The 26955-nt window shown below is 41.0% G+C and overlaps 1 protein-coding gene across 1 annotated transcript in view; it reads left to right on the forward strand.

The window, feature by feature from the left end:
- The window catches only part of LOC124161412 (pituitary homeobox x-like), a 253210-nt gene extending 226456 nt beyond the window's left edge, over positions 1-26754 (forward strand). The window contains exon 4 of the mRNA XM_046537729.1: positions 25981-26754. Within this exon, the coding sequence (XP_046393685.1) occupies positions 25981-26754 (774 nt within the window). The remainder of the gene's footprint in view (positions 1-25980) is intronic.
- The last annotated feature ends 201 nt before the right edge of the window (positions 26755-26955 follow it).

Raw genomic sequence — 26955 nt, forward strand, 5'->3', positions numbered from 1 at the left:
TGACTGCGTTTGGTTCAGTAAAAGGAATGTAAAATTAAGACCTTAAAAAATTATTGAGCAGTGGTTGCATAGATGACGAATAATGAAAAATTTAAAGATAATATTAGTCATAATATGAAAATAATTTTAACAAAAACCATAAACAGAACAGAGAATATTGTGTTATGTATTGATTTAATGCTAAATAAATTCACAAACAAGAAGAAATTAAACCCCTTCATAAGGCTCAAATACAATAATGCCATCACTTAAATGAAACGGCTATTGATTAAAACCTAGATCATAGTAAAAGCTAGTGCTTTCATCACCGATTGGCTCGCAGGTCTACTAGAAAACCTGTTTCAATGATTAATCAATCAATCAACCCATCAAATCATTCCGCGGGGAACAAAAAAGAACTCACCAAAGCAGCGGCCTAAATGCGAGCGTTCAGAAAAATCGACCCGAACTAAGAATCCAATGACCGTGAAAACTCTTCCATCGACAAAAACTGTAATTTAACCTTCCCAGGACCACATGCTGAGGAGGATTGAGCTACTGGAAGTAGTTTAGAATGACAAAGAAAACGCTTTTACGAATGCATCCGGGTGCTTTTAATCCTCTTTGCAACCGACCGCTAAATCACGTGGGCCACTTTGACGGGACAATTCCGGGGCGTATGGCAGGGGAAGCCAATGCAAACATAGGGAAGCACTGGGGGGTAGGGTAAGGTTTGTGTGTTTTGAGGGAGGGAGTGAATGGGGATAATTGAATGCAGGACATGCATCGGCTGAGGGGTGAGAAGCGGACGGAAAGGAGGGAGATGAGAAATGAAAGCCACTTCCTCATTGGACAAGACTGCGGGAGACTTGAACGCACGCATTGGTCCGCGCTAACATCCATCTCCGCCTCCGCTCTAGGGAATTAAAGCTCTTCACTTGTTTTGTCTCCCGCGCCCGCCAGTCCCTCACCCCGCGCGCCAAACAATTCCTCATCCCGCGTCTCCGAGCGTCAAATGGGCCAATCTTCCTCCGTCCCATTCACCAGCTCTGATTCCGATGCGTGTACCAAACTACAGCAAAGGGGGAAGACGAAGAGTATGCGGGTTGGGTGATATTCTAGGTCTGGGGAATGGTTAATGGTTCGTTCGGGGAAGATAGAATGGGGGAATGGAAAATATAAAAGGGTGGGAGGGGGACACGACCAATGAGATTCCCCACCAGGGGGTCTCCCTCCCTTCCCAATAGCCCCCTCCGCGGGGGAGAGTTTAGATTGGACGGGATTTGATGGGGGAGAGAAAAGCGGGGATTGGGGGGGAGCCCTCACACCCATATGCGTACAGCCACATTCGGTCACGAGAGAGAACGAAGGAGAAATGTATGAATGACTCAAACTCGTCCCTAATCTTCGGGCGACCTCTCCATTATTTTCCATTTGCCTCCGTTAGGATGAGGTGCTCGTCTCGTTTGCCAACGAGTGAGGAAGTCCCTAGGGTCGAATGAGACGGCGGGTGGCGACGGTGCAGGTGGAACTGGCCATGTACGCTCGTGGTTAGCTCGAGTACTAGGAAAACAAATCGAAAAAAGTATTATTATAATAAATGATCATTTCAGTAGTCCAAGCTTTAGAAGGATGGCAATATTTGAGAAAAGCGAAATCAATGTGACACCTGAGAAATAGTCCATTAGCTGCCCTGTTCTCATATGTGGTGGAATTAAATGGAAATAATAAAAATTTCGTTCACTTAAAGCGACTCGTGAAAAATTTCTAAGTCGTGCAATCTGTTACTGTATGTAAATATAAAATTACTGATTAATATTAATGGACTACTTTTAAAAATGAGCATTTCTTGGAAGGAGTAAGTTCATTTTGGAACACACAATGCTTAGATTTTCAACTATTTTTGCTAAATTTGCGTGGATAAGATACACGTGAACAAAGTGTGATAATCTGGTAGATTCAATGAGGAGAGTTATCTAAATGATACTTATAACTGAATTGTATTTTCCAAAACATTTATTGCCTAATTGTAACTGTAGCATTCATAATCATTGCGTAATATGACACCGTACATCACATAATATCTTGAATTGTGTTTTTATGTGCTGAGAAAAATGACATATTAAAATTTCAACGATTTTTTCACCAATCGAGGTGACCGCAATAACATTCATGAAAAATTACATCCATAAATTCGAAAGCTCGTGACGCGGTATCTTCAGGAGTAGGGTTATGTCGATGGAGAGATTAAATATCATCTTTCAATCCCTAGCGAATATTTTGCAGTGCTTCATATTTGATTTCCCTGCGAAAGTTAATTCAAGTGTATAATTTATTCCGTCTGATGGAGATGATGAATCATGTTCTCCATTTAGATAGAAAAACCTGATGCCTAGCCCTTGATCCTCTGATCTATATTTAACATTTTCTCATAAGGTACCCCCGTAAAGTAATTAGTTAATAGAACTGCTATTTATCTCATCTAACAAATGAAATTAAGAATAATATACATTTCCTACAAGTCTATCTGAAGAGCTTTACGGATTTTTTTTTCGCTGCTGATACTTGTGTTTTACTTCTCGTGATTAAGAGGATGAATTCCTGGTTTAACAAGTAGCACTCTTGACCGTAAACCAGGAGACTAATGTTCAATCCGTTACGTTGTATAAGTTTTCCGTAGCACACCGAAGTGGTTCATGGAAGTGGACCCGTTTATTTATTTCAAATTATCATGAATAACATCCCAATAATATCATAATAAACTCAAAAGGTTTCAATGTCATGAGTTTATCATGAACTCATCACAAAAACTAATAATAATAAGCAATGATTTAGAGATAGATAGTATAATTTTGGCTGAGAACTTATGGAACGACGAAGTGCTGGACATGGTGGATGAGGACAGAGGGCTTCTAGATGAGATACGGAGAAGACAGATGGTATGGATGGAGGGAGTACATAGCGGGGAGGATGTGTTGAAAAAAATGTTGGAGGGAAGAATGTTAGGTAGACGAAAGAGACGAAGGGAGAGAATAGGATTTTTAGATAGAATGAAAGGGAATAGTCCTTATTGTGAATTGAAGAGGGAAGTGCATGAAGGAAGGGAGGCTGCAAGATTGCTCCTTAAGTACTCCGAAGAAACCTACCTTAATCGGTAGAATACTTTCATTGTAATAATATATCACGTTAAAACAATCCATGGCAAGATACCTGATCTGGTTCTACATGATAAAAACCACAGTACAATATACTTGATAAATATTGCTGTGCCTATAGCACACAACATCACGAAAACCTTTACCACCAAAACCGACAAATGTGAAGAACTTGGAGAGGAAATTAAGAGGTTATGGAAATTGCAGTAAGTACAAAGAATACCAATTTATATCTCTGCCACGGGTGCAGTGCCTTGCTAAATGCATCGAGATCTCAAAAATATTGGATTTCCGAAAAACATGACAGCATAGAAAAATCAGCAATTTTAAATACATGACCAATAGTCAGAAAATTTTAAAACTCAGAATAAAAAGACGGAAGTGCTTGGTGTAACTCGTACTTCGCCTAAAACTAGAAAAAATTCTGCGATTAAAAAATAATAATAATTATTATTAATATTTATAAATAAATAATAATAATAATAATACGAATGATAATATTAATACTGTCCGTCTACATTAAAATATCATCCTGGACACCTGACATCTTGTCCGACGGTTCCTATCTGTCGAAAAGCTGGAATACCTCGACAACTCAGTTGAACTTGACCTTGTCCGTTCACTGTGAAGAAGGCTTGCAAGATATTAAGCGGGAAACAGAAAAAGATTATTATGTAATAATAAAAATGAAAAGCGTTTACCCCTCTCATATTCCCACACGTATTCACGCACTACACATGAGAGCAATCGCACCAAGACCATGCTTTATGCGCAGCGTGTAAATCGGTAGGTCCGAGATGGGTGGAGGTGTGTGAAAAAACGATTCGCCACCCCTCGTGAAGCACCCCCCTCCGATTGCTATTCCGCGCATCCATTACCATCCAAGCGATGCTCCTTTTTTCTCTCCCACCCTACCCCACACCAAACACAGAGGCGTGAGACTACACAAGGGGTCCGCACCCCCCGCCCCCCCCCCCAACGCAGCTAGCCGCCTCACTTTCGCAAACAAAACGGCCATCATGCCACATCACGCGTTTTCCATTCTTTACAACCCCTCCCTCCATCAGTAAAGGCTCCTCTCCCCCTTGCGTCTATGTTTTTATGCCCTCAATCGCATCAACCCCGTCCGTATACTTCCCGCCCCCTTTAATATCTCTCCGACCCCCGGTATCACATCATTCCCTTCCCCCACCACACACGGTTGCCCCATCCGGGAGTCTCTTTTAGATGCCCCGATGCATCAATGCCGTTGCCACCCGAGTAATCACTGTAGTAACGAAGATACATGTCGATCATCAGCGCTCGATATTGCCCTTATATGATGCTCGCTTGAAGATGTTTTGGGAGAGATTGCGCGCGAGGAGAAGGGGTCCGGGTAGTAACATCAGCAGGAGAGAGGGATGCTGTTGCTCCAAGGAAAGTCTTGTCGGAATATATGATTGGATTATATGTGGCGGTTCTGTCGGTCACACAACTCTAAGAATAATATAAATAGAAAAATAAAGCATTCGTAAAAGCGATCATACTCCATTGAACCATGAACATAGTTAATATGTTAAAGAAAATATATTATGATGATAATTTGGCGATTATATATTCTAAGCACTGCATGAAACAAGTGAATTTTTGCGCAGGCGCGCGCGGATGCAAGCTTATATACACCAAGGATAAAGTTTGCCATGAAAAAATATTTGCCTATCAAGTTTGCACTGAGAAACTAAAGGCTGGATAGCGATATTTGATGGAATTTGGTGACAGGAAACAATTAAAGATACACAGAGTTGTATGTCCCACAAAAGTTTAACTGACCGACCCAGGTTTCGACATGTACACTATGTAATTTTCAAAGGTAACGACATAAAATTTTGCGAGCTTATTTATACCTTAGACAGAGAGAAAGTTAAAGGCAGGGAGCCAAAGATGTCCCCTAACTTATCGGGTGACCGGAATGTTTCTGAAAGATAAAGTAAAACTATCCTTTTATAATATCAACAGCTGGCAATTTGTTGTTTAACTCAAAACCAACATTTATTGACAAGGACAAAAGCGGTGTATATAAACTGTATTGTAATATGTCAAATTGTAATTCAGTATATTTTGGCTGCACTGGGCGTGCCATAAAAACTAGGCCAAATATGAAGTGTTGGGTAAGAGGTGATACAACCTCTAATTTTGCAAAGCATCTGATTGACTGCAAACACAGCAGTGATTTTAATCGCAAGGTTCTCCACAAACTATGTAAAGGGAAAAGTTGGACTTTCTGGAACAATTAGAAATTTTAAAAGCATGTCATAATAAAAATATGCGTGTGGTCAACGACCTTTTGTACCCCTTCCACTCCTCTCCTTTACTATCAGTTCTCATCGACACAACACGTCAACCCGTTGACCTTGAAGATTACATTTTCTCGTTAGTCTCTCACCATCAAACGACCACCCTCCCTGTCTATATATAGAGTAATTGCATTTTTAATGTGAAACATTACCGAATTAAAACTTTAATTTTTGTAATACAAGCCAATATAAACAAAGGTCTACTCAATATACACTGACATTAAATGACGAATGATTTAAACGAGAAATAATTCGCGAAAAAAGACTCGGGAGCGGTCTCTTAATCGAAAATAATGCGAGGATAATAAATGCTGTGAAATCAATATGAAAAGATAAATTTAAGGATTCAGGTTCAGAGAGGAGAATAATACAAAGTCGTCATCCGAGTTTATTGGCCATTTAAATGATGCAATTGACACAGCTGACACCATTTTCACCATTGTCAATGGGTTGGGTCACAACCACCTGATACTCATAATGAATTGTCGGTAGGTGATTATGACTTGACAAGAACACGCACGTCTTCTTTAAGAAAAAATTTCCTTATTTTGCTAGAATGAAATAACAAGCATATTTTTTCTGACCATCCATTTGTTTTATTGAATCCATTTGATTCATTGAATCCTGTTCATTCACGTTAGCCACTCCAGGAAATGTCTCACTGACTTTTCACCACTTGCACCAATCCCGTACGCCAAAATTCCCTCGCTACGAACACCTATACTGTCCGTTCTACACTTTCGTCTCACTCTTTCTTCCCCAACGACGCCACCCTATTGCTCCCTCCCCGCCCTGCCATCGCTCTCCTCCCACTCTACCCTTGATGAATGGTTGCCCATCAAAATACTCGCGGATTAGCCGCCTCGGCAGCACCACCCCCTAGGCGGCGAGAGGAAAAAAATATACGGAGAATTATACGAGGGCAATAAAAAAAGAGAACAAGGAAGTGCCGTTGGGGTAAAAGTGGTTGGGGAGGGGAAAGGGAACGGATTACAAGGGATATGCAATGCACCTTCGAGTAAAGAAGAGGGTGCGTATTGTCATTCATATGCAACTGTAATTATATACTACTAATGCCATTATTAATATTAAAGTATTCTACTGATTAAGGTAGGTTTTCATGGAGTACTTAAGAAGCATTCTTTAGTCTGTATACCGCAAGTTAGCGCACGGGCCGGCGAAGTACCTGAGACGCGAGCAAAGGAGGGGAGGAAAGGACCGACAAAAAACTGTATGGGACCGACACAGGTAGCTGGCGGGTCCGTTCGCCCGTCCCTTTCCTCCCCCCGACGAAGGCAACTAGCACCTCTACTAGAATTATTAACGTTTTTTACTTTCTCATAATATCTCATCTAAATAGCATATTTGTAAAGTACTAAAAATCTAAGAAGAATGATATAAAACACGAAAGGCTCCGATCATAAATAACGAAATGGTCGAAAGTTAAAACAAAACATGCAGTGTAACGGCTAAAAAATAACTTTAAGAATAAAATACAAAGGAAGGTTGCGTGGTTCGTCAAAAACTGATACGGGCGTACATCAGCGTTACCAGATGTTAAGTGAATTAGGCTGGGAGCCGCTGGAGACTCGGAGGCTGCGTGCTATACTTAGATTGCTTGAACAATTGAGAATGGATATCCTCACGAGCGACACTGAGAACATACTATTAGAGCCCCACTAAATTTTCAGGCCCGACAGAAGCGATAAATTAAAAGAGATATTCAGCAGAACGGATAGGTATGGGAATTCCTTTTTTTCCCCCGAGCCATCAAGGACTTTCATAAATACTAATCGTAATTTCTTATTTTCTTTTTTGTGTAGACGGCTGGTGTCCTAAAACCCCCTGCCACACGCCTTTTAGACGGCTTGAGGGGTAGTATGTAGATGCCGATGAACCCCTGGAGATGTAGAGAATGACCTCACTCAGCTACTGATCGCAATATTCAAATGGCCAAAAAACTCGGATTCGTACTCTATTCACCTCCTATCTATAACTTAATCCTTAAATTGTCCTTTTAATAGTGATCTCGAAGCATTTATTATCCTCGAATCAATTTTGTAAAAGGGGACGTCATGAATGTGGATGTGGAACACCTCCTGTCTTTGGCCTATTCTTAAACTATTTCCTTCCTCGAGACATCCGTTAAAACTGCACTCATTTTAACTCTTCGATTGGAATCCTTTTGTTTATTCTCCAAAATATCACTCATATATTTTTATTTTTATTGGTCTCTAATATGAAATGCAAATGAAATCAATTACTAAAGACAACATATGAATGAACTCTATTTTTTCATGCAAACAGTCCTTCATCTGTACTTACGTTCACAGAAATTTTACCAATCACATCCTTTCAGATATTCTCAAAATTATCTCCTCGAACGTTAAAAAAGGCGATGCATTTAGTGAAAATTCAGATAAACATCATAAGCTGTTCTCTACCCAAGCCACTGAAGAGAAAAATATGCCTCCGAAAAATATCTCATAATTTTAACTTAACTCAAAGTTAGCGATAAAATTTGATTCTATTAAGAAATAATATGCATCATAGAAATAAATCAACAAGGAAATACTGGATAGAGAAAACAAGGTAGCCATTTACCTATACTTTGTTCCATAAAATAGCTAGTTTTTTTTAATATCCAAAATTGAAATTAAATCAAAATATTACCAGCCAGCGAAAATTACAGGGCAAAGGAAAGTTACTGAGAATTAAGATAAGGAACGAATTCGATGAAAGATGAATCACTCTTAAGAAATAAATACCTAGATGCGAGAGAAATAAAAATAATTTGACAAGATAATACTGGCTGTGGAAAACAAGATAATCATTTACCTGTTGGTCCTTCACTACATTTATGATTTACCCACAAAAGTGAGAATTGGTGATATTATAGATGAGAAATAATTAAATATCTCCCCAGAGTGTCACGTGATTTTGAATAATGCAAAAGCTAACGATGACGGTTGAGTCATAATTTAACAAGATATTCATCATGCAAAGGACTCAGTAAAAGAATTGTCGGCCGGAGGAAAACAAGTGGAGGACCAGGGTCGGAAAATATTTCGCGGAAGATAAAAGAAATTATGAAATTTAGGGAGGGTTGGGAGAGGGAGAGAGAGAATAAGGGAAGATCGCGTGGGAGAGAAGGGAGTAGGGAGTATGGTGGGGGAGGACAGCTCAGTTGGGACGTAAGCACGTCAGCTCCTGTCCGCACGAGGCCCTCGAGTCATTCGTCACGGAGCTGCCTCATAAAAGAGAAGGGAGCGGGCGGCCGCCATGTTACGCTTCAACGAAGGAGCGGAGCAACAGTCGCGTGACGCCACGAGACACGAGTTAATATTCATCGCCGCGGGGGGGCGCAAAGGGCCGAGGGGGGGGGGGGGGAGAGGGTATAGCTAAAGGCTATGGAGGAGGGAACAGTGACGTGTTGGGGGGATGAGGACAGGAAGGTCCGTTCGGATGTGGCGGGGGAGAGTTTTCCGGCCCGGGGGTTTCTCTGCAACCTCCGTGGGCGAAGGGAGGGTCCCCATCTCTCGGGCCGGGGTAAATTAGATCGGCCCCCGGCCCTCCTAACCTAACACCCCCTTTGCACTAACCCTTGATGTCCGTCCCTGTGAAATCCTGCCCCCTAACCGGAGGATTGTGGGCGGGGGGTCCTAATATGGTTGGGCCAACACTGCCGGGGGGGGGGGCAGGGGCACCTTCTCGCTTTCCTTTCGCACCCCCCGCCCTCCAAAATTCCTCCCTTATATATATGTATAAACTTCCTTTCCCCCCTCCCCTCACCTCTACTGCTCAAAGCCGCCGTCATCGGGTATTCATCTCCGGGGTCTTCTCCCCCCCCTCTGCAGATAGGGGTGTCGATCAAGGGGCGGTGGAGGAATTGAAGTCGGTGGTGGATGGTGGGGTTGGGTGGAGGATATTCCCTGGAGGCAGCTGTCTCTTCCCGCAGAGAAGTGATCGCTCATCATTTGGATCGCATTTTCGCACCCCTTTCAATAAGAATGCCCGCTCTCGTTATTCCTCCCTCCCAAAAGCATTACCCTCTGGTAACCTACGCAAAATTTTCTCGACCTCCACCCACCCGATACTTTGCTCCCTCGTGGTATAAAGTTTCCCTTCGCTATTATTGTATGGTCCGTAATTAATGCATATATTATGCATGAGTCGATTCCACTTTTTAATAAAATTTAAGAGTGGAATGTAATAAAATGACAAAGACAATTAAGTGGCCAAACATTGTTGTTGTTATTAATACAGAATTCTACCGATTAAGGTAGGTTTCCATGGAGCACTAAAGAAGTAATCTGTGATCCTCCCTTTCTTTCGAGCACTGCCCTCTTAAATTCAGTGTTAGGCCTACTCTCTTTCAATCTATCTATAAATCCTATTATTTTCCTTCCCCTTCCTTATTTCCCTAACATTCTACCCTCTAACACCGTTTTCAACATCCCCCAACCGCTAAATATTCCCTCCATCCATACCTTCTATCTCCTCCGTATCTCATCTAATAGCTGCCTCTCCTCACCCACCATAACATAGCATTTCGTCGTTTCTCCTCTTCCCTAAGCACTTCACCCACTCCATTCCTCCAAAAGTATATTTATTAAAAATAGCGAATTAATATTTTAGAGATGTATGTCCTCAGCATTAATAAAATAATCATCACTTCAACTGTTTCAGACATAAATTGTTAGCTTTATAATCTACAGTGCACTATGACTCAGGTGTGCGGCGGCCTTTATGTCCCAAGCTTACAGTTTATGTATAAAATATTTATCTTCCTAGAATCGGAATCGACTTTAGGCGATCGATTCTCGATTCCGATTCCGTGCCTGAGAACCGGTAGAATCGAGAATTTGGAATCGACTCATCCCTGGCATATATCAATGTTTGAATTAACTCTTTCTCAGTAGGTTTTCGCATTTTTTCCAACCCCCCTCTTATTGTGTGGGCGTTTTCCCGCGGTGTTTTTTTTCAGTAAGGGCGATAATCAACATCTTTAGGTTTTTCCCATGTTTGGTCACATCTTTTTACATTTGGTAAATTAACTTTTTTTATTTTGGATTTTTTGTTTTTTAAAGCATACTTTTGCGTCTCTTTTGTTATAATTTGTGTTCATTTAATTGTGAGTAAAATGGCAATGTGTTCATCTGCAAATATTTACAGTATGACTGGGAGTTTGATGGAATATGGGACTTTATAGTTCTAATCTCGCCCGAATGAGACGAAATAATATTATGATTCGGCTAAATAATCATTGGATCGGGTTATTACAACTTATTACAGCCAATATTTTCTTTCTTCAATTCATACGATAGAGGATCTCCACAAATGTACGCCCGCTACCATTAATTCAATAATTATTACAACTGATAAGTACTGCAGATGGGTTAATTTCAAATTTTTAGAACAGTTATAATGCATTGAGAAAATGCGACAACATACATTCCGTTTAAGAATTATGCGAATTCACTGACTTACGATGGGATATTTAAGTTAAATGCTCTTAAATGTTCACATGAAAGTACTTTTGTAGAAAACAATGAGGTCAAGAAGTATTAAATGTGGTCACACATCTAGTTTATAAATCTTCACCTCTTTACACCGTATTTTGCGTGAGGGAAACGAGTTAGTCTACAAGGCAAACTAACCCATGAAAGGTAAGACTGGAAATTAGTGACGTTGAGGTGCAGAAGAGTTCAATTTAACAAAAAAATGTTTGAAGAATAGTTAGAGCTTTTTATTACCAAAACATCTCCACCATTGCTTTAAGTTGATAGTATTGAAAAATATTGATCTTAATACGCTGAGGAGGTCGTAATTCATCAAAATACGCCCAACCTGAAGGGAAGTCTGAGTAAGCACCATGATTCAAGGACGACCCTCATCAAGTTCTCCGATAGGCAAGCGTGTGAAAGGCCTGTCATGGGATTGACGGAGGGGGGAATCGTTTCTTCACAACAACTCGTAGAGTTAGGATTTTTTTCAGTTGCTTTGACTCCAATAGATGTTAACCAAATATTAACAAATTCCTACATTATAATTTCCTTAATAACAGGATAAAGTTACGAAATAATGTATACAAAGCATGAATATTAAAGTCAATCGGAAGGTTTCCGTTTAGAATCCGGTTGAACACTTGGGGTAGGTACCAAGAAAATCCTCAGAGTGATATGTGGTCTTAGAAAAGTAACAACGACTACATTAGCAGGTAAATAGGTGGCAGGCAAGAACCATATAATTCCCAGAAAAGATATGTGCCACTCTATCCTAAATGTATTAAATTGGCATGTTCATACTAAATTAATTATCAGCTATCCGAATAAACTTTTCCCTTCGAGCACTAAGCGATATCGTAAAGAATGTGTTAGAATCGCTCATCTCCGGGACTTCAGGGAAAAAAGGATATTCTTTAGAATTATCTTTGCACTAGGTAGCTCACATAATTATCAATTTTGCGAAAAGAATATATCAAGTATGAAATATATCAAACTCACAGCCTTGAAATACGTTCATATTATACAAATTTCGTGACCTAGCTTTTCAGCAAAACTACTTCTCGTTCATCGTACATTTTATTTTGAAATAGGAATGCATAAAGGAGATAGAGAAAGTGTCTAACCATACTGAAATGTCCTTTATAGCCCGCGGGAGAAGTGGGATTTTACGTAGAAGTAACTATAGCCTACGAAATTAGGGAGTATGTTTTTTTTTACTGGTAACGCTAACTAGTTTTATGCACTATATAACAGCACTTCTTGCATTCTTCGACCTTACGATGCCATTTTAAATTAATTCAAGTGATTCTTCAAACGATTTAAAAAATAACATTACAGTTTTTTCTATATAGCCGCTCAAAAATGATAACATATCTTCAATAAAGGTAGAATCACAATCACTAGTTTGAAAATTTAGTGTAAAATGTTAAAAAGACTACACAATACTTCCTGAAAAGTGATCCACATTGGCTGAATTTTACTATGATTAACAAGTAATAGAAAAATCGTCGATAAAAGTCTACATTTTACCACAAATTTCACATGGGCATTTGCTTGCTTGTGCAGGCTGTGATTTGAAGGCTGAATATACCAAGAAAACATTCTGCTAACTGAATGCTCAAAGACTGGAACCTCATGGTAATGGTACCTGGATAGGTTCATTTCAAAATCGATGGCATCCAAGAAATAAATGTTCCGTATAAGTTGTCAGCTGAACTAAGCACACAACCGACCTTCAGTCTGTCTGTCTAATTTCAATGGTTATCCTTTGACGAAATCCCGCTGCTTGGGGGAGGCAGCTTGTCTAGCCGATAGCACTCGAGTCTAGATGACGGCCCACTCTGAAAACATTTCCCTGAAGTGACCACAGGTTTTCCTCTCGCGTCAATCAAAAATCCATAAGCACATAGCTGACCTTACGGTCTTCATACTTCTAACCTGCCTCTTTCAAGAGCTATTCAAGCAACGACCTTGATTCAAGCATTCGTTTCGGAATGCACCGAATATATAATAAGGGTATAATAAGAGTAATAAAGGTATACTCGTCGCAATCTTTGTCCATTTTATATTCCTTGTAAAATTTCCATGTCGTCAAGCCATATTTAACTCTTAACCTCTCTATTAAATGAAAACGGGACGGTTGCCTAAAGAAATATTATAGTAAAGATTTAAAACTGAACTTTTTTTTCCATCCAAGGAGGTTGAAACTGGAAGTGAATGCCAGTCATTCAGTTGGCTTCCATGAAGATATAATTATTTATGCCCTTGTCGCGAAGTTATTGAATTCTTAAATTTAAAACAAAATCATGAAATCGACCCGTTTTGCTTTAATTCATCTTGCTTTTCAACCGCAATCTTATTTCTTGCGTCTTTTTAGTCATCCATATGATGTAGTATTTTTCCTGCGCATGAAAAATAGGTATCCGAAGCCCTACAATTTTATTAATCACTACCATAACCCGGCAGACATTGCTGCTTAAATTTATGCGCTTAATATACCCATGTCTTTAACTCCAAATGTATGAAACAAAAAAGTTAATTGAAATAGGAATAATTATTCATTTAAATGACTCCCTCTCAACCCAACACAATTGGAATTCGTACACAAATAATTACTGTCTCATTAATATATCATAATCTTACCGGTTTTTTCTACAATTATCGCTTTTCATTTATCTCGCACTTCTACTGCGATCTAACTTCGTGCAGCTTGCTAGTCGTCGATCTGATGAAGTCTTTTTCCTGGGTCTAAAAAAGCGACTCTAACTTCCTCGGGCACATGTCACTTCCTAACACTTATCCCTTCATTCAGAGAACGCCTCCCGCCGCTGCAGAGGCAGTCCGTGAACCGAGGGCGATGCAGGATGCCAGTATCTCAGCCTTCCAAGAGTGGATATATACCAATCTCCCACACTTTCATTCCCACTTCTAAATCTCAAACTCGGAACCACCTCGCCCCACTTTGACCCAACCTTCCCCGCTGTGCACGGCCCGTGAGTGGGAAAATAGTGTCTTCAACCCTCTGTCCCAGTGGCCCCCCATGGCGGGAGAAAGACATTTCCGCCCCCGGCTTGGAGGCTGGGTGTGGTGGAGAGAGGGCAAGGGCGGAAAATTGATCCCTCGTCTGTATTCTGAGGTCGAAATGGACCACGATGGGTTGAAAGAAATGAGGGCTGGTAAAACACAATCAGGGGTTTGGGTATTTCATGGTGTCCACTATATTCAAGATTTTGAATCCCATGCCTTTTCATTGTCTCTAATTTGGAGTCTCTTGAGCCATATGTGAGGCTCCAGGAATTTGCCACTTCGATCCGTTCACCCATTTCCATTTCAGCATTTACGAATTTGAAGTTAGCCTAATTATTGGCTTAGAGGCCTCCTTACGGAAACGAGGACGAGGAGGAAGGACGAGAAATTACCAGATGCGTTTGAGATGTGGATTTAGAGTAGAACGGAGAAGGTGAAGGTGAGCCCTGTACCTCGACAGAGGGACGGTCTCCCTCTGCAAAGTCGTGGCTCACGATCGACCCCCGAATTAACGAGGGACTGGAGACTAAGTGCCACGGGTGCAATAATGACATGCAAGCGTACGGTGGGGCTATATAAGCCGGCACCAAAATGAAACCTGTGGAGAATATGTTAGTTTTGGGCACGGGCACCACGCTTTAGCCAAACGCGAGGCGTCAGGAATTTGCCACTTCGATCCGTCCACCCATTTCCATTTCAGCATTTAAGAATATTCGAAGTTAGCCTTATTACAAGCTTATTGCCTTCGAGGCCACCTTACTAATATAAATTGAAATCATACAATTTATACGCATTGTATGTTTGGAAGAAAATATATTATTATATTATATATTATAATATTATATTATATTATTCACTTTCCTCTGCCTTTGCTATTTGCCACTCCTCCGCGGTTGGCGTGCCAAATAAATCTGTAAATTATTCAGTTAATAAAATATTTTGGCATTTAGGAGAATATGCTATGTCCTCATCACCCAGCACAAAGGGGACAAGGAGGAGACGACGAAGTATGTACTAAAGCATATGGCCGTGGAGAGAAACATTCTAAATGAAATACGGAGGACTTACTTTTCGGATTGAACGATACTGATTGTGAGTGGGAAGGGGATGTTGTAATACGTATAAGAGGGGAAGAGTTTTAGGTGATTGAAGGAACGGAGGATGTGAATGGAACATAGAAATGGAATAGAAAGGATACTCCGTATAGTGAATTGAAAAGAGGCGTCTACTTTGCGAAGAGAGGCAACTCGGGGTAATTCGCGCAATAAAAACCTTCCTTAACCGTTGGAATACATTAATTATACTAATTAATTTCCTATTTTTTACAAAAAAAGTTTCCAAATCTTCAACTTAATTTCAATATGCTGATCATGAAAGTCATGCAAACATTGAAAATCTTTATATGAAGGTTTAACTGCAAATGTGTACTCCCCATTCCCTTTACAACTGATTACTTTTGGCTCCACAGCAAAATTTATATATAAAACTGAACAGGATGATAAAGGAACGCTAAATATAATTCTCCTCAATTTGTCATCCATGTTAGGCTAATTTACTTTCACGGTACCTTCTCACCTTCTATCTTTTTAAATCTAAAGCGTGTAAGTACGTCTTAAACCGCTACCATGAATCAGTTAACGATGAAGTCTCAGGACTATTATAATTATAGTTCAACACCATCATAAGGCTTACGATCAGGCATGCAAACCATATCGTTTTTATTAATACAGCTAGAGGAAGCCACGCATGAAACATGCAGGGAAAGGTTGGGGCAATTAGCGAACAGATTTATGATAAGGCTTTTGAGGCAAAATATCGTTTATTAATAAAATGTTTATTATATTTTCATCATGAGATGTGAAGCCACATCTAATTTCCGTGATTTATAATTTAAATTGCAATGCATAACATGTAATTTGGTCCAAAGATTTCCGCATGAAACGACAGAGCAAGAAATGCATAGTTGACGGATTGCTATATTTGAGGGCACTACTACATCTGACCATTATTTTGAACGAATTTCCTCAGCCGCATCTCATAATCATTCTCAAGTTACGGTTGGGTGTACATAATTATTCGGTCAACGATAAACAGGCATAAAACCAGCTCGTAGGGCTTCTATGACAGCCCAAGAGATTTTTTTCCAGCTAAGAGAACCCTGCAACACGCGGAGAAAATACTTGAATAGGTACTTGATAAAGGGAGGGATTGAATAGATGGGTAAATGCTGTGGTATACGTATGTTGAAACAATCGGAAAAAAATTGAGAAAAAACGTCACCGACAGGAGTCACGTAAAACGTGCTTATCCGTTGGAAGATCGAGGCGTGCTTTTTTGAAATCACGATTTACTAACCCCATGCTGCGGTTTAACAAGCCCATCGAGACATACAAAAACTGGTAATAACGTGCTCTCGGCAAGAAGAACAGGAGAAGGAACTTAGAATTGGAAACAGTATGACCATGATGCCTTCAGAATTAATACGAGAGAGAGAGAAATACTACTGTCGGGGAGTAAATGCTGTACACTATCTGTCTGTAAAAAAATTTGATGGAAAAATATCTCGTGAAAACTTTTGTATTGCCAGGAAAATGTAAAGACCTTAAAAAATAATTGAGAAGTATGGTCGTAGAAAAATAAAGTAAAATTCAAATAACTTCAAGTTTTGAAGCCACACTTTTTCTCGTACTTCTGCTCAGTTGTAGATAATTTTATCTATGGAAAATGCAAGCAAAAACTTCGGCGTAAAAAGGTGTCCAGCGGGAAAACTTTCTAGAGGAAAACGTTTTTCCTACTGTGAAATGATAAGAACTGTCCATAAGCTTCGATTTAAAAATAAAAACTTCACCAGGCTGAGCCCTAGGCAGGCAGTCAGTCAGTAGTCGACAGTGAATATCTCAAATGCTAACGGAGAGGTAAAACCTCAGCTCTCCAGCAATGGCACTTCACTTACATCTTACACTTGTATTCAAAAAATTTACTATTCCTCTTCCCACTGATCTGACTAGAAAAACTTAGGTGAAGGAGGGATGAAAAAAAAACATCAATTTCAAAATCGACAGAAAATAGAATGAGTTTCAGAATTCGTCATAAAATAGAATGCTACCATAGTTTAACCCACTGTGTCTAAAATTTCAGAAAAATTATAGCTAAAGAAAAGTCTTTTGTGCATGAAATAAAAAATTTCGTCGGAAATGGGATACAAGATGCATAAATACCAAGCAGTCCGAGCATTAAAAAATGGGCGTTTTCCTATGGCGGTGAGCAAATAATTACTAAGAGAATATTGATGATTCAATTAGTCTTAATAATAAGTGCGATCTTACCCTGATCATAAATTACTTAAAAATATATTTTTGATGGTAGCCAGAAGGACTTTTGTCGTACCTTTTTGAAATAAAAAAAAATCATTCGTGAATTACATTTGCCCCTAATAATATCCCTAATTATCCTAACCCGGGTTTATTAACCTCTCGTAACTACATTTCAGAGTCAGTACAGTAGTCAGGTTATTACCTCATAATGTCCTTACTTCTCCACCAAGTATACTTCTGAGGCGAAGCGTCTAAGTAGTTGATTTTTTCAAGGGCGTGGGTACGGATAGTTGCCACGTCACTCGCTACTCAGTCTCAATGGGTGACTCGTACAACAATAATTCCATTACATTCTCTCATATTCCGGATAGAAGTAAAAAAAAATTCCATGTGAGAGACAACTATTGAAAAATTTGTAGCATAAGTGTGAATGGCTCAAAATTAAAGCAGCGAATGGCTGAACTGAGGACTGGAGGGATTCGAGTGCTGATAACCCATGCAAAACAATAATAGATTTTCGATCGAGGTCACATTAAATCAAGGTTTGATCGAAAGAAAATGATCTGGTAATAAAAATTATAAACTTTAACTATTCATCGGTCGTCGAGAGGATATCTTTTGCTACATTGAATGAAAATTAAACTATGTTTTTCCGCATAAAATATTTATTAGATCACTACCATGGTTTCAACGCACTGCGTCATCCTCAGGCCTGGTAGTGATCTAATAAATATTTTATGTGGAAAAACGCAGTTTAATTTTCATTCAATATGAATAAATCCCATTAAGTAACGCTTAAAACCGTGAACTTTATTGCTACATTTTATTTTTCCTTTCTTATTCCATTTTATCCCAATTATACAACATTTTGCTGCAAAAGCGCCATTTATTTAGGGCCACTTTTGTCATGGTTATTTATTTTTAATCATGTCATGATATAACCACTACTGTAACTGTAGCATGGCTGGAAGTTACAATGAAGACAAGTTTGCTTTATAGTATTTGACCACAAAAACACATTTAATTTAGGGCCAGATTGGTTGGCCATACATGGTTTGCGTTAACCGTGGCATAAAATACCCATAACAATATATATAGAATGACTGAAATTTTCAAAAAAGATGATAAGTCACACAAATAAAAGGAGAACTTTAAATGGAAAAGAAAATATTATAGGGAGAATTTGTTAAGTCCGGTGTTCATATACAGCAAAAATTTAATTAGACATTAAAATATATGTCTTAATGAAAAATAATAATAATGATAATTTAATTTATTTTTGTGAGCATCTGGCCTATGAGAAAATAACTGTTCATCACTTTTAACAATTTCAGAACCGATACATGCATAAAAGAAAAGAAAAAAGAATGCTAATCCAAACAAATGCACCATGTACGACCGCCGATTGTATGGGGACAATTCAATTTAACAATATCGTCGGCTAAAAGAAAGATCTCACTGTGAATTAACATTCTTAATTACCTTTTCTAACCACATTTCATCATTCATATTCAGAATAACCTGAGCTATAATAGATTTTCGATCGAGGTCTCATTATAACAAGGTTTGATCGAGAGAAACTAACTTCTAGTAAAAATTATAAACATTATGCTTTTACTGTTCATGAGGACTTATTATTCAATCGCGGAAGCAGATTGGTCACCGAAAAATATCTATTGCTACATTTTATATTTCATTTCTAGTGTCCTTTCATCCCAATTTTATACCATATGGCAAAAAAACGTATTTAATTTGAGGATGTTTTTCAATGTCTGTGTATTGTTAACGTCCACGTGATATAGCCGTACCTATAACTGTGCTGACCAACCTAATGGTTTTAACTGTCTTTTCTAACCACATTTCATCCTAATTTTACGTCCTACGTCAACAAAAAAAACACTAGCGAATGCCTATGAGCATTGAGCACAGAAAGGCAAAAGCAAGCACGCACCGCACAGGACGAGACATCTTGCGTCTCGGATGATTGGACCAGGGCCGCGGATCGAATTAGGGGTGTCCAAGGAGCGTGCCGGGACGTGTGTCGGGGGCAACTGGTGTGGCCGCAGCCGGGGGCGGGAGGTCGGCGGGCCGCCCCGGCTAAATTGGGGAGTTTTGCTGCAGGAGAAGGGAGGGTCGGGAGCGGTGAGCGGGAAAGGCAAGTGAGCGGGGTCAGCGAAGCGTCTAATTGCGAAGGGTTTTCCGTCGCCGATGAAGATAAACGAGTGGGAGTCGTCCCTTCCTCGGGGGCCTTTCAAAGCTTCCGAGAGAGCACTGACACACCCATCAACCTACTCCATCGCTTCCGATCCTCCCGCCGCAGATTCTTCCCCAAATGAGGACGTGAGGAGATTGGTCTCCGGAAACAGTGATCGATTCGGGACACAAATTACCCCCGTACGCCGATGATAAATCGATACAATTTTGGGGCTATTTCTGGATGCCTTGCATACATATTTTCGGGTGATTTTTTTTGGCATTGTCATTGCGGACACTGGTAGATAAACGGTGAGAAGCACATGGAATGAAGATTAATTTCAAGGAGAGCGAAATTATGCACTTTTGTTAAGCATTGATAAAAACAACAAATTATGTGGGGAGCTTTCCTTCCTTTATGTAAATGTTAGTCTTCTTTATTTAAAAAACTTTCTTCATTCCTAAAGTATCAACCCAACTCAAATTAACAACTTCATCAAAAACTACAACTCATCAAACCAAGGTTTGCCAATATCAACAAACTTCAAGAACAAGAAATGTGATGCACAATATAAAACTGGATGGACGCAAACTTGAACACGTGGATCAGTGTAACTATTTAGGCAAACAGATACAGCAATAAGGACATCAACAATGAGGGGAACTACGTTAGCTAAGGAGGTGTACGTGAAATATCGTTCGTCTTCTATCTTCATTGGGAACGTGGGATATTCACTCGCCTTCGGCTGATTTTTTTCCCTTCTTTTTTGATATTTACGCTTACATGATCTAACTAATCCACCCGCATACTTTATTCAGTCATAGCTTATTCGCAAATGAGAGCGTAGAAATTGGTCTCTGTAATCTGTGTTGGATGAGGAATACAAATTAAGTCTCGTACACAACAAATTGATAGCATGGGAGTATTTCCAAATTTCTGTGATTTAAACGTTAACCTCTGCTTTCGGCTACTGCCCAACCTAACCGAGGGCTTTCGTTACTCTGCTAGCTGACCTTCGATCACGCACACGAATGATGCGTTGCTTGGGCAAAGTATTGTTCTCAAGGGCAAAACTAATTCGTGAGGAGTTATGAGAAGCTTATAGTAAGGCACCTCTCACGAGTCGCGCTACGCATGCGCAATCCCAAAATAAAAACATATTAAATCTATGTCATGAATGGGCTTCTCAGGTGAAAATATAAATCATATCACTGGGATATTCAGTCGTCATCGCCTAGGATTTTTAAAATTTTTTAAAGATAAATGCTTACCAGTCTAGCATAATCGAAGTAATCCATCTGTATACTTTCCTCTTTCGTAGATTCTTTCCAAAGAAAAGCGTGGAAACTGTTCACCGGAATCTAAATTGTATAAGGGACACAAATTGAGTCTCGTACGCAAAAAATTGAGTTTCGGTTACCGATTGGTGCCACGGGCCTGGGTTAATTTAGGGACCAACTACCTAAATCGTAAAGTGTAGGTACAGGGAGACTTGTCTGTTAATATGTACGTTTGAAGGCTTGAATACACGAAAGGGACGACACCAAGGAGTAAATCTGAAAGAGAGAGAGTAGTAGAAAAGTAGTGAAAGAGAGAATGAGTGGGAGGGAGACGTATTTGAATATGTGGAGAGAATGAATCAATGAAGGGGAGTGCGCAATCTTTGTCGATTCACTGCGTATCTTCTCTGCGGTGGAATCTTTACCCCTACTTTTTTTCCTAAAAATATATAAATCATATCATGTCAGAGGCCCAGGCTAATTTTAGGACCAACTACCTCAATAGTAAAGCCACGAATATTACAATGGAGAATCCTAAGTAGACCTCTAAATATGTTGTCCGCCACCGCGCACTTAAATTGGTTTACAAAAGTCGCCGCTCGCGTCGCTGACGGCCAAAGTGATTTTTCACGGAGAAATGAGGTATAATGAGGGGTGTTACCCGAAATTTACATTTATGAGGATGTTATATATCAAATGTATGACTCTTCATTGCTATTCCTCGCAATTAGAAACATTATGCTGTAAAATATTTGAAAAAAGGGGATCCCACTGGACTTATCAGAGCGCCGCGGACATATTTAAAGGCAATTAAAATGCGTCGTAAGTGGCAACAGAAATCAGCCTTCTGTGAAACGGAATTGGGCCTCTCTATGCAATCCCCATAGGTAAAGTGTATGCACGTGATAAATGTCAGTCAACGTGTACTATCGAAGGCCCGAACACGCTAATGTATAACTTCAAGGAGTAAATCTGGAAGTAGTAAGGGATAGAGGATGGGAAGGTGACGCATGTGAATATGTGGAGAGAATGAATCAATGAGGGAGAGTGCGTAATCTTTGTCGATTCACTGCGTATCTCTCTGCGGTGGAATTTCTACCCCTCCTCAAAAAAAAAAGAACACACGAACCCGTTCGGTAAAGAATGTGGTGGGAGCTAAACCACCCCACCACCCACCATGCGAAACTACCTCCCTCCACATCCACATGCTCAAAATGATCTTCTTTTCCCCCTTTCCCTGCGAGAAAAAGGGGATCTCACGCTATGATTGATGACTCCTTCTCTTCCCAAACATCTTTCTCTCCTCCTCTTCTTGCTGGCAGCACCAACCAACCTATCACCTCTCGCAACCCCCTTACCATTCCACACACACACACATCAGAATTTCCCCATCCAAAAACACCTTGCCCTCCGCGCCGCCTCCGCGTTTTCCCAGCTACACGTCACGCCTCTCCGCCTCTCGTCTCCGTCGCTGTCCCACCTTCACTTTGTGGGAGGGGTGGCAACCGATTCTTTTCTCCCTCCCTCCACGACCTACGCGGTCTTCATTTTTGCAGTCACTTTCACGGCCGACACCCCTCCGACCTGCCACGCCCTCTCTCCCTGTCCACGTGAAAATTTTCGGCTTTATTTCTGGGCTCATTTGATTGTGCCACTCACGGATACTACACAATGGAAGATCCTCAAGTCGGCCTCATAGTGTGTTGTCGCCAACCGCGCATTTAAATGGGTTTGCGAAAGTGGTCACTCGCGTCGCTGACGGACGAATTGATCTGAGTTTCTCCGGGGAATAAGGTATAATTAGGGGTATTCATCATAATCATTAATCAACAACCCTAAGATTGGTTTGACGCAGCTCTCCTATCCTCTATCCTTTTCATAGTGACGTATTTCTTCTCTTTTACATCCTTTATAACTTGTCCTATGTAACTCATTCGGGGCCGTCCCTTTGCCCTTCTTCCATTCCACCTGTACCTCTACCATTGCTATCATCAAGCCATCATGTCTCATAATGTGGCCAACTAAGTTGTCCCATAATTAGGTGTATAAAACGAAATGTAAACACATAGTGATGTAATCTATCAAATTCATTACTCTTCAACGCTATTCCTCGCAATTGGAAACTTTATAATGAAAAATATTGAAAAAAATTGCTCGAATTGCACTCATCGCTGCCTTGCGGACATTTTTGAAAACCGATTAAAATGCGACCGAAGTGGCAACAGAAATCAGCCTCGTATGGGATGGCATTGGGCCTCCTCCACTTAGTCCCCTTGGTGCTACTTCTTTTCAGGGACGGCATAGTTGGTACGCATGGGCGGAGTTTTGAGTTTTATGATGGGTCAGCCGGATGGGCAACCCTGCCGGGGTTTAGGGGCTTATGTATAGGGGTATTTGGGGACCTCATCTGGAAGTTTTGTTTAAATTAGCCTTAGAAAACACTTTTTTAATGGTATGGTATTTTTAATGGTATTTTTCAACGCAAAAAGCAATAATTTAGCTTCAAAATGTACTCTTCATTTTATTATAAAAGTTATTAATATTGAAATATATATAGCTTTTATATTAAAACATAAATTTTATTAATATTTGTATTAAAAATCTTGTCTATTTGCTAACCGTCTGGGGGGCACGTGTCCCTTAAATTCGCCTATGCTCTTGGATAATGGGAACATGACTTACTTTCACGCAGTAAGCGCCAAAGCAAGTGAGGCAATCCATGGATTATGAGTATGTTGCTGAAAGTTTCCAGAATCCGCAAGATTTTCGAGTATACTACAGCTTCATAAGTACATTTTCGGTTTATTTTCTCATTAACCACGTATTCCTATTCCTCTTATACTCTGATGGTAGACTGGTACACTGATTTAAGTATACCGGGACTAGCCATGGTATTATGGTGATAACGGTGGTATACTGTTCATGCATAGTTTAAATTATGATATTCACAATGAAACACAAAAATAACTCCTAATTTCCCCATAATATCTATCCGAAAATGACACTGAAAGCCGTGTCGGTCAGTATTAAATTGGGAGTGGAGTTCATTATTGCGTTTTTCATGAATATTAAAAACCTCTACCAAGTTTCGCTGGAGACGATTTCTTACATTCTTAATAAAATTCGAAGACTCATGTGTGTTGGAATGAAATTTTTCTGTATAGATATTAATACTCGCAATTTTACACGATTATTAAATTTATTACGACATAGATTTCAATGAAGATGATATAGTAACATTGAATTATTTTGTGATGTTGACCGTTTTTTCCCAATGTTATCCTTGTTCCCAAAAGTTAGCCTTTTCAGTCACATATTTTTTTCTCTACTTGGATGAAAATTATTGTTCTTGCTTGCTAAACTTAATTACGGTGTCATGATCACTTCGCCAGAAAGATGGGCCTTTCTTTGCTAACAAGGAGAGACCACGTACCTTCTCCGCCTTTTTCAATGCCGTATTTTTTATGGCATTCGGAATGCCGAACGTTTCTCGGAATAGGTATTGGGCCTTAGTTTGGCTGTAATTAATTATTTTTCATGGGATACTTTCAACATGAGGTACAATTTTCAAAATTACAGCGAAGTTAAGTCGAGTGGTGGTGCAGTGGTTAGCGTTGACGGCTCTGAACGCGGAGACTTCCATTCGCGGCCCCGTCACGTCAATTTCTAACGTCCTTGATTTCTTCATTTTATATCCCGGTTTCGATTTAATTTCAATTGCAGCAAGCCTAGGCTAGAGGAGACATTTTTTTATCGTCGTAATGTTTTTGTGGTATTTAAACAGTCTTATTCCCAACTGGGAGATAGGAATACTACACTGGAAAGAATTGGTGTTTTAATTAAATTTTCTGGTCTATGTCCATATTTATGAACAAGCATGCATATTGGGAGGTTAAAATCCCCTTAAAGTTGTGCCCATTTTAATGGGAACTACAATTGAAAGTGTTAATGATGTACAGCTAGCTACGTGTATTACATGGAGACGTATGGTAGGCGACAATGTTCTGCGCGCATTCATGTGCAGCAAACGTATATTCTTTTCTTCCATCGCTAGCGCTCTTCCTTCCCTCCATCTCTCAGACAAATACATGCATACGCCCATCCATCTCTGTCCCCGGCGCAAAAGGGAAATATATCGAGTGTGAATACCTATGGACTGAGTATGAGTTATGGCCGCAACTTTGAAAAGCATTTCTCGCGCAGATCACGTGACCGCATTGGATTGATTTTCCCTTGTCTTTTCCCTCTCTCCTCGGGAAGAGTGTTTTATGGCTGCCTTCTCCTCCCTCTCCTCCTCCAACCTCCCCTCCTTTCCCCCTCCACAATCCTCATTCTTGGCACTGCAACCCCCTCCCCCCTCCAACCCTCTCCCTTCTTCCTCGAGCCTCCCCGTCTTCTCTTAGCCAGGAGGGAGACTTCCTTCCAACAGCAATGGCGTTGGAATCCAACTACAGGAGATCATGGAGAGAAAAGCACGCATTTACCCCATTGAGAAGTGTGAATAGCATTTTCTACAGAGCCTTTTTACAGGGTTATCAGTACTTTAATTTTCCACTTGTTTATTTAGTGGTTTACAACTTCGCTAAAACAATTACTAACGGCGATTTTTCAAAAGATGGATGGCGTAATATTATATAATAGCAAAAGTGGAAGGATTCCACGCGGCAAGGTATTACACACATTGCACGTAAGTGATATTAACAAGTGATAGTAACACATGGAAGAAAATTTCATTAAAATTCCATATGGAAAAGAAACCCATCTGATTGATTTTGAGTATAAATTTTTAGAAATACCTACTGTCACATTGCAATGGAACGATTGTTGGAGGGGAAATTTACAAAATATAGAAATTTAGATTTTACAATTTCACGGGATTTAGGACATCGCCTGGAAGAATATAGTGTACGTTTTCATTATTTACGTTACCCTGATAAAGTATTGCAAACTTTGAAATTTCCGTTTGATTTCCTACATGATAAACCTATGCCTAAACATTAACAAATGGTAATACAAAAAGCATTGAGTTTTCCATGAATTTCCTATTAATATGCTATTTACATACAGACTAAAATGTTTGTGTGAGAGGGGCGTCAACTCCTTTATCATTTTTTTAACCTGAAGTAGGGTAATATCGATGTGGCCACGTTTCCTCCACATGTAATTATTTTCTCCTCTTCTTCCTCCGCAGGTATGGTTCAAGAACAGGCGCGCCAAATGGCGCAAACGCGAGAGGAACGCCATGAACGCCGCCGCCGCGGCCGCCGCAGACTTCAAGAACGGCTTCGGCTCCCAGTTCAACGGTCTGATGCAGCCGTTCGCCGACACCCCCGACTCCCTCTACTCTTACTCCTCGCCCTACAACAATTGGGCGGCCAAGGTCCCCTCTCCTCTCGCCGCCAAGTCCTTCCCCTGGAGTCTCAACTCGGCCGTCAACGCCGCCATGGGACCCCCGGGGGTGGGCGGCGGGGGAATGGGGGGCGTCGGCGGCGTCGGGGGAGTCGGGGGCGTCGGCGGCGGGGGCGTCAACTGCTTCAACAGCCCCTCGGCCGTCGCCGCATCCGCCGCGGCCGCCGCCATCAACGCCGCCGGCGTAGCGGCGGCCGCATCCGCATCGGGGATAGTCCCGTCCGTCTCGATGACGACGAGCCTAAGCGCCAGCGCGCCCTCCGCGGTCGGGGCCGGTACCGCGGTGGGGGCGGCGGCGGCGGCGGCAGCGGCGGCCGCGGTCGCCCAGTGCCCTTACGGTGGCCCTGCCGCCCCATACGCTATGTACCACCACAGGGCCGCGGCCGCGGCGGCGGAACCCTGCTCCGCCTCCTCCATGTCCTCTAGCATCGCGAGCTTGAGGCTGAAGGCCAAGCAGCATTCCTCCGGGTTCGCCACCTACTCGCCGATGAGCCCGCGGTCCAACGCTTCCCTGTCCGCGTGTCAGTACGCCACCGTGGATAGGGGGGCCGTCTGAGAGGAGGAGGGGGAGGGTGGGAGGGTCTCTGATGGTGGGGGAGGCGAGGGAGGCTCTGGAGGGGATGCCGGGGGCAGCGAGGTCGCGGGAACTGGGGCCGCTGAGGAAGAGGAGGAGGAAGAGGAGACAGAGGACGAGGACTCGGATTAGTTCCTTGGTCCGACGAGAGGTGTCGCGAGGGGACAGAAGGTTGCCGGAACC

Source organism: Ischnura elegans, chromosome 6, assembly GCF_921293095.1.
Source record: "Ischnura elegans chromosome 6, ioIscEleg1.1, whole genome shotgun sequence".
Classification (NCBI taxonomy): Eukaryota; Metazoa; Arthropoda; class Insecta; order Odonata; family Coenagrionidae; genus Ischnura; species Ischnura elegans.